We start from the raw sequence: 12,302 nt of genomic DNA, 5'->3' as shown, positions 1-12,302 counted from the left end.
ATGGGTATTCCAGCATGACAATGACCCAAAACACATGGCCAAGGCAACAAAGGAGTGGCTCAAGAAGAAGCACATTAAGGTCCTGGAGTGGCCTAGCCAGTCTCCAGACCTTAATCCCATAGAAAATCTGTGGAGGGAGCTGAAGGTTCGAGTTGCCAAACGTCAGCCTCGAAACCTTAATGACTTGGAGAAGGTCTGCAAAGAGGAGTGGAACAAAATCCCTCCTGAGATGTGTGTAAACCTGGTGGCCAACTACAAGAAACGTCTGACCTCTGTGATTGCCAACAAGGGTTTTGGCACCAAGTACTAAGTCATGTTTTGCAGAGGGGTCAAATACTTATTTCCCTCATTAAAATGCAAATCAATTTATAACATTTTTGACATCCGTTTTTCTGGATTTTGTTGTTGTTATTCTGTCTCTCACTGTTCAAATAAACCTACCATTACAATTATAGACTGATCATTTCTTTGTCAGTGGGCAAACGTACATAATCAGCAGGGGATCAAATACTTTTTTCCCTCACTGTATGTTATTGTGAGTAGCTGCTGTTATGAAAGGAGAGGAAATGCCCAGTCCTAAATCAAACCATAGCCCCTAATCTTTGCTGGTTTTATATCGATACTGTGACTCCAAGTATCGACTTGTAAAAAATAAATATATAATATATATATAATAGAAAATGTTGCTTTGTTGTTAACGTTAGCTAGCGCTAGTCGGTTGTACCTGTATTTATCATCCTATAGCTAGTTCTCTATCTTCTTTTTAAATGGTGAGCCAACATGTTTTGAGCTGAGCACTTTTATATTCCAAAACATGTATATTCATGGCTTTCTCTTGTCCCTCTACAGCAGACATATAGTGAGCAATATGTTTGGAACATCTAATTGCAATAAAATGACAGTATCGAATCGCAAAACATATGCTTCTGTGAGCTGGAACAGCCGAATGGCAGAACCGCTGGCCATTATCGCAAATCCAACAACACACGCATGCATGCACACACACGCACCCACACGTGCACACACTCAGTGGGTAGCATGACAGGGGCTAAAAGGAGACACACACCACACTGGAGGTAAGAACCAATAAGTGCATCTCAAGCAGGGCCTTACAACCATCCATCTCCCCCGCTAGACCTGAGTGGCCTGCCGTTGTGACACTCACACACACACACACACACACACACACACACACACACACACACACACACAAACTCCATTCCTACATGTCTCACACCCAGAGGGAAAACACTCCCTCTATCCCTCTATACCTTCCTCCCTTGTTCACCCACTTACTCAACCCCCTTGTACACTATCTTCCTCTCCCTCCTCTTCCTCTTTACAAGGAAAGGTAATCAAGCCCAGAACAGGTCTCATGGAAGTCAGCCTCTGAGGTCAGCTTCCTACAATCTGTCTGTCTGCTCTTGACAGGACCCCCTGGAGGACTTCCAGTGGAGAGGGAGACAGTCTGTGTGCTCCTTTGTGAGGAGTGTGTGTGGAGGGTGAGTGTATATGGGAGTATAGCTCCTTAGCCCCGAGTCAGGTCAGTTCTCTACATTGGCCTTGTGTGTGTGTGGGGGTCGTGGTCTCTGACGCAGCCGGTAGTCCTGGGAGGAGGCCCTGCGCAGGGCGGCCGGGGAGCAGAGCTGGGGGGCTGACAGGTCCTGGCCTGCGGTGGACGTATGGTGGGGGTGGTGAGTCCTGCCTGGCTGGGTCCTACTGCAGCTCACAGAGCGCCGGCTGGAGCAGGTGCTGTCCTCGGGAAGAGATCCTCCAGGACCCCCTACTCCATGGTTCTCCAGCTGACCCTCACACATCTCCAGCAGGGACACCACCTGCTCCCTCAGGGGGAGAGACTTGAACCTGCGCTGGGCCAGGTAGAAGAAGGCCTCCACAAACGCCTGGAGACACATGCCTGACAGGAGGAGAAGGATAGAAGAGATGTGGTGGAGAGGATGAAAGAAGGGAAAAGAGAAAGAGAGAGAGAGAAAGAGAGAGCGAGAGAGACAGACAGACAGACAGACAGACAGACAGAGAGGTTAGATCCAAATAGACTTCTATACACTTAATAGACATATAGAAATTCATGATTCACTTTTCCAAGTGTCTGTTCATTGCCGTGTATCTCACTGATTCCCCCGATCCTTGACGGAGTCACTCTCCAATACGGATAAACTAATAATAAACCACACTAAAACAGTAAATAACATACACACACACACACACTGCCAAGGATACAAGCCTGAAGAAGGAGCTACTAGAAACTTCTGCTGAGCTGCTTTGAAAAGTAAAAGAGATTTCACATATTCTCTACATTCTATAAGTCTTCGTCATGTTTGGAGAGAGCGACGGCATGCAGGCAGTAGGAGTTGCTTCAATCCCTCAGCTGTCCCCCTCATGCCCATCCTGCTGGATGTGGATCTCTTGACTCTCACAAAGATCTGACTAGTGCTTCCTAAATAAGATCTACTGCAGTGGTAAAGCTCCACACAAACCTTGAAGATACAGCTACAGTTTAGAGCTAATGCTTCATTTGAGCTAAATAAACAAACCTAACCCTTGGCTCACCAACTCAGCTCATAGACTCTGTTCAAATCAAATCAAATCAAATTTGATTTGCCACATGCGCCGAATACAACAGGTGTAGACATTACCGTGAAATGCTTACTTACAGCCCTTAACCAAAAATGCATTTATTTTTTAATAAAAAAGTAAAATAAAACAACAACAACAACAAAAAAGTGCTGAGAAAAAAAGAGCAGAAGTAAAATAAAATAACAGTAGGGAGGCTATATACAGGGGGGTACCGGTGCAGAGTCAATGTGCGGGGGCACCGGCTAGTTGAGGTAGTTGAAGTAATATGTACATGTGGGTAGAGTTAAAGTGACTATGCATAAATAATTAACAGAGTAGCAGCAGCGTAAAAAGATGGGGTGGGGGTGGGGGGGCAGTGCAAATAATCTGGGTAGCCATGATTAGCTGTTCAGGAGTCTTATGGCTTGGGGGTAGAAGCTGTTGAGAAGCCTTTTGGACCTAGACTTGGCGCTCCGGTACCGCTTGCCGTGCGGTAGCAGAGAGAACAGTCTATGACTAGGGTGGCTGGAGTTTTTGACAATTTTGAGGGTCTTCCTCTGACACCGCCTGGTATAGAGGTCCTGGATGGCAGGAAGCTTAGCCCCAGTGATGTACTGGGCCGTACGCACTACCCTCTGTAGTGCCTTGCGGTCGGAGGCCGAGCAGTTGCCATACCAGGCGATGATGCAACCAGTCAGGATGCTCTCGATGGTGCAGCTGAAGATCTTTTTGAGGATCTGAGGACCCATGCCAAATCTTTTCAGTCTCCTGAGGGGGAATAGGCTTTGTCGTGCCCTCTTCACGACTGTCTTGGTGTGTTTGGACCATGATAGTTCGTTGGTGATGTGGACACCAAGGAACTTGAAGCTCTCAACCTGTTCCACTACAGCCCCGTCGATGAGAATGAGGGCGTGCTCAGTCCTCTTTTCTTTTCCTGTAGTCCACAATCATCTCCTGTCTTGGTCACGTTGAGGGAGAGGTTGTTATCCTGGCACCACACGGCCAGGTCTCTGACCTCCTCCCTATAGGCTGTCTCATCGTTGTCGGTGATCAGGCCTACCACTGTTGTGTCGTCGGCAAACTTTATGACGGTGTTGGAGTCGTGCCTGGCCATGCAGTCATGGGTGAACAGGGAGTACAGGAGGGGACTGAGCACACACCCCTGAGGGGCCCCCGTGTTGAGGATCAGCGTGGCAGATGTGTTGTTACCTACCCTTACCACCTGGGGGCGGCCCGTCAGGAAGTCCAGGATCCAGTTGCAGAGGGAGGTGTTTAGTCCCAGGATCCTTAGCTTAGTGATGAGCTTTGAAGGCACTATGGTGTTGAACGCTGAGCTGTAGTCAATGAATAGCATTCTCACGTAGGTGTTCCTCTTGTCCAAGTGGGAAAGGGCGGTGTGGAGTGCAATAGAGTTTGCATCATCTGTGGATCTGTTGGGGCGGTATGCAAATTGGAGTGGGTCTAGTGTTTCTGGGATAATGGGTGTTGATGTGAGCCATGACCAACCTTTCAAAGCTCTTCATGGCTTCAGACGTCAGTGCTACGGGTCGGTAGTCATTTAGGCAGGTTATCTTAGTGTCCTTGGGCAGGGGGACTATGGTGGTCTGCTTGAAACATGTTGATATTACAGACTCAGTCAGGGACATGTTGAAAATATCAGTGAAGACACTTGCCAGTTGATCAGCACATGTTCGGAGTACACGTCCTGGTAATCCGTCTGGCCCTGCGGCCTTGTGAATGTTGACCTCTCCAGCGCCATCTTATGAATAAGTCCACTCTCTAGGTATCCACATCAAAATGAGGTCAAACTAATTAAAAAACCAACTTCGACCATTTATACAACGAACGTGACACTGGTTCTAATTGGCTGGAGGGTTACCTGCTTCCCTGGAGTCAGGCAGCATGTTGGACCAGCGCCTTGTTATGTCAATGTAGAGGATATCCACAGAGGCCATGGAGAGGTTACTGTTGCTCAGCTTACAGTTCCTACAATCAACCAATCAATCATTAATCAAGTAATTAATCAATCAATCAATCACATGTATTTATAAAGCCCTTTTTACTTAAGTACTTGGTAGTATAGTAGTACCTGATGAAGGTTCTGAAGCCGGTGGGCCCTAGGCGCATGTTACCTTTGACCCCCAGGAACCGCAAGAAGAGGGCAGCAATGCGCTCCACAGTCCGCAGGTAGCTGAACTGTTTGGTGTACTTAGGGAACACCTGCTTCAGAAACAGAGAGGGCAGGACACCCCCCTCCTCCCCAGCCCTCCTCTCTGGTGACCCCCCCTCCATCAACATCTCCTCCTGCTGCTGCTCTGGGTGGGACCTGGGGGGGAGAGAGAGAGAGGAAGGGAGAGAGAGGTTATTAAGGAGGAATTGTGTGTTGACAGGAGGTGCTCTATGAGTGAACAGAGCGTGGAGGAGGAGGAGGAGGTGGTAGATGAGGGAGGAGGAGGAAGAGAAGGGAGTGGAGGAGGAGGAAGAGGAAAGAGGAAGGTAAGGATACAGTGAGGGAAAAAAGTATTTGATCCCCTGCTGATTTTGTACGTTTGCCCACTGACAAAGACATATAATTTTAATGGTAAATTTATTTGAACAGTGAGAGACAGAATAACAACAACAAAATCCAGAAAATCGCATGTCAAAAATGTTATAAATTGAACATACAATTCAACATACCAATTAGGATCTGGCTAAAAATAATTGAATCAGTTATAGAACCCATTGCCCTTTATGGTTGTGAGGTCTGGGGTCCGCTCACCAACCAAGAATTCACAAAATGGGACAAACACCAAATTGAAACTCTGCATGCAGAATTCTGCCAAAATATCCTCTGTGTACAATGAAAAACACCAAATAATGCATGCAGAGCAGAATTAGGCCGATATCCGCTCATTATCAATATCCAGAAAAGAGCCGTTAAATTCTATAACCACTTAAAAGAAAGAGATTCCCAAACCTTCCATAACAAAGCCATCACCTACATCACCTATGTACAGACTCAGTGAGCATAGCCTTGCTATTGAGAAAGGCCGCCGTAGGCAGACCTGGCTCTCAAGAGAAGACAGGCTATGTGCACACTGCCCACAAAATGAGGTGGAAACTGAGCTGCACTTCCTAACATCCTGCCAAATGTACACCCATATTAGAGACACATATTTCCCTCAGATTACACAGATCCACAAAGAAATCGAAAACAAACCCAATTTGGATAAACTCCCTTATCTACTGGGTGAAATACCACAGTGTGCCATCACAGCAGCAAGTTTTGTGACCTGTTGCCACAAGAAAAGGGCAACCAGTGAAGAACAAACATCATTGTAAATACAACCCATATTTATGTTATACAACCCATATTTATGTTATGTACATACAACCAATATTTATTTTCCAATTTGTACTTTAACTATTTGCACATTGTTACAACACTGTATATATACATAATATGACATGTGAAATGTCTTCATTATTTTGGAACTTCTGAGTGTAATGTTTACTGTTAATATTTATTGTTTATTTCACTTTTGTTTACTATCTACTTCACTTGCTTTGGCAACGTTAACATACTGTACATTTCCCATGCCAATAAAGCCCTTAAATTGAATTGAATTGAACAGAGAGAGAGCAGAGAGAGCAGAGAGAGTGCATAGAGAGAGAGCAGAGGGTGCAGAGAGAGAGCAGAGAGAGTGCAGAGAGAGAGCAGAGAGAGTGCAGAGAGAGAGCAGAGAGAGTGCAGAGAGAGTGTAGAGAGTGCAGAGAGAGCAGAGAGAGAGAGCAGACAGAGTGCAGAGAGAGAGCAGAGAGAGTGCAGAGAGAGTGCAGAGAGAGAGCAGACAGAGTGCAGAGAGAGAGCAGAGAGAGTGCAGAGAGAGAGCAGAGAGAGTGCAGAGAGAGAGCAGAGAGAGTGCAGAGAGAGAGCAGAGAGAGAGCAGAGAGAGTGCAGAGAGAGCAGAGAGAGAGAGCAGACAGAGTGCAGAGAGAGAGCAGAGAGAGTGCAGAGAGAGAGCAGACAGAGTGCAGAGAGAGAGCAGAGAGAGTGCAGAGAGAGCAGAGAGAGAGCAGACAGAGTGTAGGGGTCTCAGAGCTGTCTAGCACCATTAACCCAGTGTGGCGTCAATTATGATAATGCACGCAAGGCCCGCAGCACACACACAGACACACACACACAGACGCATACATGCAAGCACCCACACAGACGCACACACACACACACCACATACAGAGACAGGCACACACACACACAGAGAACAAATGAGGTAGCACTCTCAGCACTGTGGTTTAACTTGTTGTAGGCTGTCTCTTTATTTCTCTCCTATATAACGGCTGAATGTGCTGATGGAAAACCAGTCACAAACACAATTGAAAACAGAGCAGAGCAGAGTAGAGCACGACTTTCTGCAAACAAAACACTTTTCTCTGAGAGGTGCCATTTGAGCTGACAAAGCAATCTCCAACCCTCTCTCCTCTCTCTCCCTTTCTCTCCTCTCTCCCTGCATATTACCTCACCTTCATCTCGACAGGATATTGAATTCTACAAATCAGTAGCAGTATAGTATAAAAAACCAATTGTCCAATTGTTAAAAACAAAAATAACAAATTACTGTCCTCCTCCTTCAAATGAAGTGGAACAATCACCCACCTGTATTCTATCAGAGTAGTAGAACAGAACTCACACTTCTACAAGCTGTGTTAGAACTTTGAAAGAAGGAAGTTCAGAAAGACAGAAAGGTAGGTTGTTCAGTGCTAGCTCTGCTAGGTAATTAGGAGTTTTGGGCTGCCCTGGTAAAGACCTAAGAGAAGGTTAATGCATTCACACATGCTGGAAGAAGACAGGACGCACACACACACACCTCCCTCATGCTTTGTGGACTACCCTATCTGAGCCATTCATTACCACTCATATAGCACTGTCTGTGGAGGGGATTCAGTAGTGTTGAGCAGAGCTGTAGTGGCAGATTGGAGAACGATTAGTGTTTAGCTCTGAGTGGCCTGCTGCTGCTCGGGAGAACAGATATCACTTGACATTTATGACTGAGAAAAAGAGGGGAGAGATTGGGAGAAGGGGGGAGAGGGGAGAGACAGAGGGATAGAGAGAGAGAGAGAGAGAGAGAGAGAGAGAGAGAGAGAGAGAGAGAGAGAGAGAGAGAGAGAGAGAGAGAGAGACTAACTCAGATTAACTGTCATGTTTTAATATCAGACTCAGTTTGAACCCTTTCTGTTTCAAGACAGTTCTCTAGGAATACCTTTCTATTTCAACTTTACACGTTCCATACTTTGATGATTGACAGAAGGTAGAGTAAGGCAGAGACAGGAGAGAAAAACATATTCTGTCCCTTTGAGCTTACAAATGCTGCAGAAAGCAACATGAATGAATCGCCCTCTACAACCTCTCTCATACACAAATCATTTATCCACTCGACATCCCACTCAACAGCCCACTGCTGCACGGACAGGGTCATTTGGGCTTTATTTTCTAGAGGCTCTACAAAACAACTAAATCTGACACGGGCAGAACCGCACTGAATAAATACCAAATAATGGCTTTTTGAGTAGTGATCTATTCCATCTCCTATCCATCTCTCTCCACATGCACTTGTGATCTCCACCTTGGAGCTGTGAGATTAGCATTTACATGTGGGTCATCTTTGAGAGAAATTAAAAGATATTCCTTGCCAAAAGAAAAAGTGTTGTCTGACAAATGAATGAATGAATGATTTTTTTTTTTCATGTCAAATCGCCAGTTGGCAACCCATCCCTTATGGGATTAATTGACACATAAACAAACATTGCAATCATTCACTGTGATAATTCAATGATAATTATTCTTCCGGTGTTCTCTGCAGTGCGCATCTCATAAAGAGTGAATCTTTTTCTTATTTTCTTTTCTTATTTTTTCAAATCTATACATATTAGTAAATAAGGTTATCCAAACAATAATTAAATCCCTAGAGCAGTAAAGAATATACATGCATACATGCATATACATATGTATACACTTAGTCAAAAGTTTGGCCACACCTACTCATTCAAGGGTTTTTCTGTATTTTTAAAATTTTCTACATTGTAGAATAATAGTGAAGACATCAAAACTATGAAATAACACATATTGAATCGTGTAGTAACCAAAAAAGTGTTAAACAAATCAAAATATATTTTATATTTGAGATTCTTCAAAGTAGCCACCCTTTGCCTTGATGACAGCTTTGCACACTCTTGGCATTCTCTCAACCAGCTTCATGAAGTAGTCACCTGGAATGCATTTCAATTAACAGGTGTGCCTTGTTAAAAGTTAATTTGTGGAATTTCTTTCCTTCTTAATGCATTTGAGCCAATCAGTTGTGTTGTGACAAGGTAGGGGTGGTATACAGAAGATAGCCCTATTTGGTAAAAGACCAAGTCCATATTATGTCAAGAACAGCTCAAATAAGCAAAGAGAAATGACAGTCCATCATTACTTTAAGACATGAAGGTCAGTCAATCCATAAACATTTCTATAACTTTGAAAGTTTCTTCAAGTGCAGTTGCAAAAACCATCAAGCACTATGATGAAACTAGCTCTCATGAGGACCGCCACAGGAAAGGAAGACCCAGAGTTACCTCTGCTGCAGAGGATAAGTTAATTATAGTTACCAGCCTCAGAAATTGCAGCCTAACTTCACAGAGTTCAAGTTACAGACACATCTCAACATCAACTGTTCAGAGGAGACTGAGTGAATCAGGCCTTCATGGTCGAATTGCTGCAAAGAAACCACTACTAAAGGACACCAATAAGAAGAAGAGACTTGCTTGGGCCAAAAACCACAACCAATGGACATTAGACCAGTAGAAATCTGTCCTTTGGTCTGACGAGTCCATATTTGAGATTTTTGGTTCCAACTGCTGTGTCTTTGTGAAACGCAGAGTAGGCAAACGGATGATCTCCGCATGTGTGGTTCCCACCGTGAAGCATGGAGGAGGAGGTGTGATGGTGTGGGGGTGCTTTACTGGTGACACTGTCTGTTATTTATTTAGAATTCAAGGCACACTTAACCAGCATGGCTACCACAGCATTCTGCAGCGATATGCCATCCCATCTGGTTTGCGCTTAGTTGGACTCTCAATTGTTTTTCAACAGGACAATGACCCAAAACACACCTCCAGGCTGTGTAAGGGCTATTTGACCAAGGAGAGTGATAGAGTGCTGCATCAGATGACCTGGCCTCCACAATCACCAACCTCGTTGGACCGCAGAGTGAAGGAAAAGCAGCCAACAAGCGCCCAGCATATGTGGGAACTAATTCAAGACTGTTGGAAAAGCATTCCTCATGAAGCTGGTTGAGAGACTGCCAAGAGTGTGCAAAGCTGTCATCAAGGCTGTCATCAAGGCAAAGGGTGGCTACTTTGAAGAATCTAAAATCTAAAATATGTTTTGATTTGTTTAACACTTTTTTGGTTACTACATGATTCCATATGTGTTATTTCATAGTTTTGATGTCTTCACTATTATTCTACAATGTAGAAGATAGTAAAAAATAAAGAACAACCCTTGAATGAGTAGGTGTGTCCAAACTTTGACTGGTACTGTACAGTCGTGGTCAAAAGTTTTGAGAATGACTCAAGTATTGGTCTTCACAAAGTTCGCTGCTTCAGTGTTATGAGATATTTTAGTCAGATGTTACTATGGTATACTGAAGTATAATTACAAGTGTCAAAGGCTTTTATTGACAATTATATTAAGTTTATGCAAAGAGTCAATATCTGCAGTGTTGACCCTTCTTTTTCAAGACCTCTGCAATCCGCCCTGGCATGCTGTCAATTAACTTCTGGGCCACATCCTGACTGATGGCAGCCCATTCTTGTATAATCAATGCTTGGAGTTTGTCAGAATTTGTGGGTTTTTGTTTGTCCACCTGCCTCTTGAGGATCGACCACAAGTTCTCAATGGGATTAAGGTCTGGGGAGTTTCCTGGCCATGGACCCAAAATGTCAATGTTTTGTTCCCCGAGCCACTTAGTTATCACTTTTGCCTTATGGCAAGGTGCTCCATCATGCTGGAAAAGGCATTGGTCGTCACCAAACTGTTCTTGGATGGTTGGGAGAAGTTGCTCTTGGAGGATGTGTTGGTAGCATTCTTTATTCATGGTTGTGTTCTTAGGCAAAATTGTGAGTGAGCCCACTCCCTTGGCTGAGAAGCAACCCCACACATGAATGGTCTCAGGATGTTTTACTGTTGGCATGACACAGGACTGATGGTAGCGCTCACCTTGTCTTCTCCGGACAAGGTGTTTTCCGGATGCCCCAAACAATCGGAAAGGGGATTCATCAGAGAAAATGACTTTACCCCAGTCCACAACAGTCCAATCCCTGTACCTTTTGCAGAATATCAGTCTGTCCCTGATGTATTTCCTGGAGAGAAGTGGCTTCTTTGCTGCCCTTCTTGACACCAGGCCATCCTTCAAAACTCTTCGCCTCACTGTGCGTGCAGATGCACTCACACCTGCCTGCTGCCATTCCTGAGCAAGCTCTGCACTGGTGGTGCCCCGATCCCACAGCTGAATCAACTTTAGGAGACGGTCCTGGCGCTTGCTGGACTTTCTTGGGCGCACTGACGCCTTCTTCACAACAATTTAACCTCTCTCCTTGAAGTTCTTGATGAAGAACAATGATTTCAAGCACCACCCTCCTTTTAAAGCTTCCAGTCTGTTATTCTAACTCAATCAGCATGACAGAGTGATCTCCAGCCTTGTCCTCGTCAACACTCTCACCTGTGTTAACGAGAGAATCACTGACATGATGTCAGCAGGTCCTTTTGTGGCAGGGCTGAAATGCAGTGGAAATGTTTTTTGGGGATTAAGTTCATTTTCATGGCAAAGAGGGACTTTGCAATTCATTTCAATTAATCTGATCACTCTTCATGACATTCTGGAGTATATGCAAATTGCCATCATCAAAACTGAGGCAGCAGACTTTGTGAAAATTAGTATTTGTGTCATTCTCAAAACGTTTGACCATGACTGTACATACATACATACACACTGTATATATACACATACATACATACATACATACATACATAACATACACACTTAGAAAAATACAGAAAAATAAAACAGAAGGCATTTGAACCCAGTCTGATTATTGTGGGAGACAAGCCTATACACAATCTATATACACACGTGCCATTTACCACATAGAAGCTAAATATTGTTATAATTTAATTATTCTGACTTTATTTCTACAAACTGGAGAGTAGATTGACCCTGGATGATTATATGTGGGCGGTAATAACAGGGTGGTAACAGGGTGGTAACAGGATGATAACAGGATGATAGCCGGATGATAACAGGGTAATAACAGGATGATAACAGGGTGATAACAGGGTGGTAACCAGGTGATAACAGAGTGGCAACAGGGAGATAACATGATGATAACAGGGTGATAACATGATGATAACAGGGTGATAACAGGGTGATAACATGGTGATGATAACATGGTAATAACATGATGATAACAGGGTTATAACAGGATGGTAACAGGGTGATAACAGGGTGGTAACAGGGTGATAACACCATGATAACATGATGATAACAGGGTGGTGATAACAGGATGTTAACAGGATGATAACAGGATGATGGTGACTTGATGATAACAGGTTGATGATAACATGGTGATAACACAGTGATAACAGGATGATGGTAACTGGGTGATAATAACATAGTGATAACAGGATCATAACAGGGTGACAACAG

General features: G+C 44.2%; 1 protein-coding gene across 1 annotated transcript in view; it reads right to left on the bottom strand.

Annotated features, from left to right (window-relative positions):
- Nucleotides 1–484: 484 nt before the first annotated feature.
- Nucleotides 485–12,302, bottom strand: part of LOC121582698 (tubulin polyglutamylase TTLL11-like) — a 33,588-nt gene continuing 21,770 nt past the window's right edge. Inside the window, exons 8-10 of the mRNA XM_041898705.2 lie at nt 4,664–4,900; nt 4,454–4,560; nt 485–1,915 (exon numbers count right to left, since the gene is read on the bottom strand). Of these exons, the coding sequence (XP_041754639.1) occupies nt 1,545–1,915; nt 4,454–4,560; nt 4,664–4,900 (715 nt within the window). The 3' untranslated portion in view covers nt 485–1,544. The remainder of the gene's footprint in view (nt 1,916–4,453; nt 4,561–4,663; nt 4,901–12,302) is intronic.

Source organism: Coregonus clupeaformis, chromosome 15 (assembly GCF_020615455.1).
Source record: "Coregonus clupeaformis isolate EN_2021a chromosome 15, ASM2061545v1, whole genome shotgun sequence".
In the NCBI taxonomy this organism is placed as follows: Eukaryota; Metazoa; Chordata; class Actinopteri; order Salmoniformes; family Salmonidae; genus Coregonus; species Coregonus clupeaformis.
Note: the sequence above shows the minus strand (reverse complement) of the source record. Positions and strands in the feature narration are given on the sequence as shown.